This window comes from Nelusetta ayraudi, unplaced genomic scaffold (genome assembly GCF_046127955.1).
Source record: "Nelusetta ayraudi isolate G7.1 ecotype Tasmania unplaced genomic scaffold, CSIRO-AGI_Nayr_v1 ptg000026l, whole genome shotgun sequence".
Classification (NCBI taxonomy): domain Eukaryota; kingdom Metazoa; phylum Chordata; class Actinopteri; order Tetraodontiformes; family Monacanthidae; genus Nelusetta; species Nelusetta ayraudi.
In genome coordinates this window covers 6,568,148-6,575,000 of record NW_027466076.1, presented here as the reverse complement: position 1 = coordinate 6,575,000, position 6,853 = coordinate 6,568,148, and the positions used below count along the sequence as shown (strand labels likewise).

At 49.5% G+C, this 6,853-nt stretch overlaps 1 protein-coding gene across 1 annotated transcript in view; it reads left to right on the top strand.

The window, feature by feature from the left end:
- LOC142890406 (glutamine synthetase-like) overlaps positions 1-3,006 on the top strand; it is a 5,578-nt gene extending 2,572 nt beyond the window's left edge. Inside the window, exons 4-7 of the mRNA XM_076029399.1 lie at positions 1-83; positions 595-722; positions 1,564-1,763; positions 2,461-3,006. The exon at positions 1-83 is cut by the window's left edge and continues 64 nt beyond it. Coding sequence (XP_075885514.1) covers positions 1-83; positions 595-722; positions 1,564-1,763; positions 2,461-2,785 — 736 coding nt within the window. The 3' untranslated portion in view covers positions 2,786-3,006. The remainder of the gene's footprint in view (positions 84-594; positions 723-1,563; positions 1,764-2,460) is intronic.
- Positions 3,007-6,853: the final 3,847 nt, after the last annotated feature.

The window sequence follows — 6,853 nt, the reverse complement described above, 5'->3', positions numbered from 1 at the left end:
TGGCATGGAGCAGGAGTACACACTGCTGGGCATCGATGGACATCCGTACAGCTGGCCTGCAAATGGATTCCCAGGACCCCAAGGTGCCAGAACTCCTCCCCCTACTGCTACTACTGCTACTACTACTACTGCTAGCACCATTATGTAAACATACAGTACTACCCGAAAAAATTGGAATATCAGGTAAAAGTTGTTTTATTTTGGCAATTGAACATAAAAGATGAAAGCAACACATTTTATTGAGCCATTCCACGCAAACTGACATCTCAAGCAGTTCCTCGTTGTAACTTTGCTGATTCAGATTTTCAGCTTATGAAAAGCACAAAGCCACAAACTCAGAAAATGAGAATACTGTGAAAAGCTTCAGTTTTGTAGCTTCAAAGAGTCCAAAGAATCCAAAACACCTGCAAAAGGCTCCTGAGTCTTGTGTTGGCTCAGAAGAGTTCAAACATGGGCAAATACAACAAGCTTTTCAGGAGATTCTAATGTTCTGGGCGGTACTGTGTGTGTATATATATGTATACATATACATATATATATATATATATATTTATTTTCTTTCTAGCCAGGTTGTAACGTGTTGTTGGCTTGCAGGGCCCTACTACTGCGGTGTGGGAGCTCAGAATGCGTACGGTCGGGACGTGGTGGAGTGCCACTACAAGGCCTGTCTCTACGCAGGAGTCAAAATCTACGGCACCAACGCCGAGGTCATGCCGTCCCAGGTAGGTTCTGACCGCAGTGTCACACACACACACACACACACACACACACTCACACACACACACACTCACACACACACACACACACACACACACACACACACACACACACACACACACACAGTGTCAGGAGGAGAGAGCAACAGGTGTTCTCTCGTGTTCTTCTCAAGGCCATATTCTGTCCACATTGTAGCCGTTCCTTTCTATTTTTTCCAGACTGCGTTCATGACTGAAACACTGTGTTTAAGCCCCCAGTAAAGACATGCTTCTGTTTAGCTTCGGGCCATAATTTGCTGCTTTATATGAAGCTGCAGCTGCTTGGAAGGTGACTGTCTGTCAACCCCAGGGCTGTACGAGGGGAGGAAAGTCTCTCTGGAAAAGCAGGAAAAACACTGACGGCAAGGGAAAGAAAATCGCTCTTTGTAGGGAAAATAAATCAAAAGGAAGAAGCATCTGTGACGCGTCAGAGAAGAATCCACGAGGAGTCCAGACTTGGCTCTGGGCTCTGGGCTCCGCGGTGAGCCTGGCGAGGAAGCGGACCTGGTGGTGTGACTGGCAGGACCGGACAAACTGGCCGAGGACAAAGAGAAGCAAGAGTTACAGGTTACAACTAAAAATAGAGACAGCAAGGATGAGAGCAAAACTAATAAATACGTCACATCTGGGTGGTGCTGCTGACACCGCCCTGGGAGAGGTAGGAAGGAGTGCCCTTTGTGACATCACAAAGAGGAGAGTATCTCTAAAACAGCAGTCCAAGCCAAAGGGGAAGTGATGGGTGTTGGCGTGACAAACTGGAGACGCTCGCTGAATTATTGCCTGTTCCTCTCTGCTGCTGCTTCTTCAGTGGGAGTTCCAGGTCGGCCCCTGCGAAGGCATCCAGATGGGCGACCACCTGTGGGTGGCCCGCTTCCTGCTGCACCGCGTGTGCGAGGACTTTGGGGTGATGGCCACCCTGGATCCCAAACCCATGAAGGGCAACTGGAACGGCGCCGGCTGCCACACCAACGTCAGCACCAAGCAGATGAGGGAGGACGGAGGACTGGAGTGAGTCAACACTGGACACCAACACCACTCTCTTTGAATCAGATGGTTGGAAGAAATGGAATCTAGCTGGACTAAATTACAAAGAAAAAAAAATTCTTCCCTCCAAAGTAAAATTTAACAAAAGTCAACAAATGCAAGACTGAAGAAAATATGTCCATAGCGTCTTGAAATTCTTGAAGGTTTTGCAACTAAACTGCCTGCAGTTGATAATTTTTTTTAGTCCGTATGGCTTTAGCCACTGTATGGATTTAGCCACTGTATGGCTTTAGCCACACTGTATGGATTGTATGGCTATGGCTTCAGCCACTGTATGGCTTTAGCCACTGGCTTTAGCCTATGGCTTTAGCCACTGTATAGATTTAGCCACTATATGGCTTCAGCCACTGTATGGCTTTAGCCACTGTGCTTGTCTGTTCAGTTTACACCATAGTTTCCCTCCAGCAAATCAAACTGCACGCCAGTCACAAGCAATTTTTTCCAGATGAAACTGAAATTGAAGTAAACCTCCAGCTCCTGTGAACCCGTTGAGCAGAACAGTGAGTTGAAATGAAAGCTTCTGGACAAGACGTTGTTTTTCAGAGCAGTTCTACAGCAGCATGAAGATGCTCTGAATGAAACATTGCAGTTTTTAAACTCCAGCATCGGCAGGCGGTGCGATGTGAGATTCCTCCGTTGCTGAGTTTGTCCTCCCCACCAGGCACATTGAGCGAGCCATCGAGAAGCTGGGGAAGAGACACGCCGAGCACATCGCCGTGTACGACCCCCACGGCGGCGAGGACAACAAGCGCCGCCTGCTGGGCCACCTGGAGACCTCCAGCATCCACGAGTTCTCGGACGGCGTGGCCAACCGCGGCTCCAGCATCCGCATCCCTCGCCAGGTGGGCCAGGAGAAGAAGGGCTACTTCGAGGACCGCCGGCCCGCCGCCAACTGCGACCCGTACACCGTCACCGCGGCCATCGCTGCCACCTGCCTGCTGGACGCTGGAACGATGAGACGGTCGATGGTAGAAGAAGGAGAGTGAAGGAATCCCAGGTGCACTGAACTGACCAGGCACAGGAAAACACCTGACACATTGATGTTTGTTTTTGTTTGGCAATACCAGCCGCATCATTTAGAACTAATTCATCTGTGTTAAAGTGCTACAGTGGTTTTAATTATGCTTTTATTCTTCTGAGTGACCACGTGTTTGTGTTAAATTAGTCATCTTTGTGTGACGGGGAAATAAAGAAACCAAAGCCTCGACGAACTCCGCTCTCTGTTTGTGAGCCGTCCAGCGTCCGAGTCACTCATTTCTTTTGAAGCGTCTTCAGAAGGACTGGAAGCTGCCGGACAAACACATTCCAGCAACATGTCCGAGCCAACCTGAGTAGTTGGCTGGGTGAGACGATGAAGGCGATCAGAACAATGTGACTGTTTATCCCAGTGACCTGATCAGACCACTGGAGCAGCTGTGATGCAGCTGTGAACGTCCACCGCAGGGTCGTCATGTTTCCTCACAGACTCACTGGTAATGAATGAAACTACAGTGGTAGTTGATGAACTACTGTAAATCATTAGGACGTGGGTTGTTGCTGTTGTACCTAAGATGACTGAACCTTGAGATCAGCAGCAGTCCAGTATCCATGACCTGAACACCACACCAATGAATGAACGCAGCCTCCTGTAAGTTGTTCACTTTGTGGCACAAAGGACTCGTTGCCCTGTTGCAAGAGCCTGGCGTTGCTATCGTGTGTTTGCATGCATGTAATCTGATTTACCGTGCTTTGCGTACACATTTCCACCAAACGTGGTCAGGTCAGGCCTCTTATTGAGACACTAAGTAACATTTGCTAGGAGACGCTGCCGTGTTTGGCAGTGTTGTCTACGAGTTATGTTGGGTTTATGAGTGACGGCCACCAGGGGGAGCTCCAGGTCCAACTCTTGGTGCACAGTTGCTCTGCTCTCTGTAACGTCAACTCTTGCGTCGCCACCCACTTGTGTGAATAACCTGGCCTGAAGGTGGTAGACACGCGACAGCAGGGCCATCAGCGGTCAGAAGATGAGTGGGCGTGGTCAGAAGCTTTGCTGACGCAGCACATTTCATTCACAAGGAAAATCAATGAGCTACATTTTAAAAGCATTTAAAAAACAGCAGAACAGTCGTCAAGGACAAAGTGCAGAGAGAAAGAGAGACGGCTTCAATGCATCAATAGAGGAGAATTAAAACACACTGTGCAGTATATTGACAGTAATAAAACACAATAAAAAAATAAAAAGATGATGGTTAATTTATAATAAGATGAATAAAAAGCGCTCAATCATCAGAATAAGGGTCTCTAAGCTGCATTTAGAATCACTCCCACTGACTTCACTGCTGTTGGCAACTTCTTCCATCAGTGTGAAGCATCGCAGCTCAATGCTGCTCCACAATGTTGAGGTTGAACTCTGGGCTCCACTAATCTGGTCTGAGGCTGCAGAGTCCCACAGTCCTGCTGGCTTTATGTCCCATTAGCATTGCAGTCATGTATTGTCCCAGCTGACTGGGAGCTGACTGGAAGCTGACTGGGAGCTGACTGGGAGCTGTGGGTGCAGACTGGGAGCAGACTGGGAGCTGACTGGGAGCTGTGGGTGCAGACTGGGAGCAGACTGGGAGCTGACTGGAAGCTGACTGGGAGCTGTAGGTGCTGACTGGGAGCTGACTGGGAGCTGACTGGGAGCTGTGGGTGCTGATTGGGAGCTGACTGGGAGCTGTGGGTGCAGACTGGGAGCAGACTGGGAACTGACTGGGAGCTCTGGGAGCTGACTGGGAGCTGTGGGAGCTGACTGGAAGCTGACTGTAAGCTGACTGGGAGCTGTGGGTGCTGACTGGAAGCTGACTGGGAGCTGTAGGTGCTGAATGGGAGCTGACTGGGAGCTGACTGGGAGCAGACTGGGAGCTGACTGGGAGCTCTGGGTGCTGACTGGGAGCTGACTGGGAGCAGACTGGGAGCTGACTGGGAGCTGTGGGTGCAGACTGGGAGCAGACTGGGAGCTGACTGGGAGCTCTGGGAGCTGACTGGGAGCTGTGGGAGCTGACTGGAAGCTGACTGGGAGCTGTGGGTGCTGACTGGAAGCTGACTGGGAGCTGACTGGGAACTCTGGGAGCTGTGGAAGCTGACTGGGAGCTGACTGGGAGCTGACTGGGAACTCTGGGAGCTCTGGGAGCTGACTGGGAACTCTGGGAGCTGTGGAAGCTGACTGGGAGCTGTGGGTGCTGGCGTGGCTCCACCGCAGCCTGATGAGCAGCATCTCTAACATATGGTCTGACGTTCCTGTCCTGTTGCTTCTGGACAGACGATCCTCGGAGAGCACACTGAGTGTGACTCACTCTTCAAGCTGTTTGCTCAGAAGGATTCTGCCACATTAGTAAACAACAAAAAAAGGAAAAGCCATCACGCTTCCGCATAGCACATTTCCATGGCTACCAGCCGTAACGTGGCAACCGCGCTGTTTGTCCGTCGTCATGGAAACCAGTTGTAGCATCTGGATTTTTTGGGGTGAGGCTGCCAAGTGGCGCTTGTCAATTCTTGAAGTGTGCCTTTGCTGCTGTGGTTTTATTGCATGCCAACTGTCACTGCAGGGACAACATCTGTTTCTGCCTCTGAGGCATCCCATCAAACAGGTACTAGTACAGTTTAAGACAGGAAGTACTTCTGAGGACGCACAGAGCAGCCATGTGCGAGAGGTCGAGTGAGCCGTCAGTGACGCACGTTGGTTGCAGTGCTTTCTGCCACAGCCTGGAGGCCTGGCTGGAGTTAGAGATGCAGCAGAAACCTCCAACGGGAAGTTGAGAGAAGGATTTATTTCCAGGCTGCTGTTGGACCATGAGTGGAACACAGGGGACACAACAGGAAACTCCAGGAGAGGGTTTCTAGTTAATGATCCTGGTGCAGCTCCACAGGTGGAGACGGTAGCAGAGGGTTTGAACTGAACGCCTGCTGCATTCAGGGTCCGGGACTCACCTGCTGATGCAGTGAAGGGAGGTTCCCTGGAACCTGACTCTCTGTGGAGAAACTGCATTTCAGCTAGATCTATGTCTGTCTGCCTGCCTGTCTATCTATCTATCTATCTATCTATCTATCTATCTATCTATCTATCTATCTATCTGTCTGTCTGTCTGTCTGTCTGTCTGTCTGTCTATCTATCTATCTATCTATCTATCTATCTATCTGTCTGTCTGTCTGTCTGCCTGTCTGTCTGTCTGTCTGTCTGTCTGTCTATCCATCTAGACGACTCACAAAAAGTGAGGGATGGAATTTGAGAACACCTCAAATGCACAGCAACGTCTCACAGCATGTCACCCCATTTGACCTTCTTTCAACTTTTGAATGTACGAGTCCAACTGTTGATGGTCTCACCACTTTATTGCCCAACACGTTGCTCTCTAACAAGGCCACTGGTGAAGCGTGTGTGATTTATGAATCAACCACAGACTGTTGTGGTTCAGGCTGACGGAGATGAAGAAGCCACCACGTGATGCTGACTGACACCTTCAAAGCCCTTTGCTTTGACACATCACTGAATTCTGCATGTTTTACATTTACCACCTTTATTGTGTGTTCTTTCATGTTACTTTGTCATTCGGCACTGAGCCCCAGCGCAGACCTGGTCTTTTATTTTGATAGTCGTTGCAAGGTCTCAAAAGGTTGTGGTACGTTTGAATCTTTTGTTCTTGAGTTTATTTTGGAAAGTTTGACCACAGCACCACACTGCACAATCCACTACAGCACCACACTGCACAATCCACTACACAATCCACTACAGCACCACACTACACAATCCACTACAGCGCCACACTACACAATCCACTACAGTACTATACTACACAATCCACTACAGTACCACACTACACAATCCACTACAGCACCACACTACACAATCCACGACAGTACCACACTACACAATCCACTACAGCACCACACTACACAATCCACTACAGTACCAAACTACACAATCCACCACAGTACCACACTACACAATCCATTACAGCACCACACTACACAATCCACTACAGCACCACACTACACAATCCACTACAGTACCACACTAACAACAACAGCGATCGTCACTC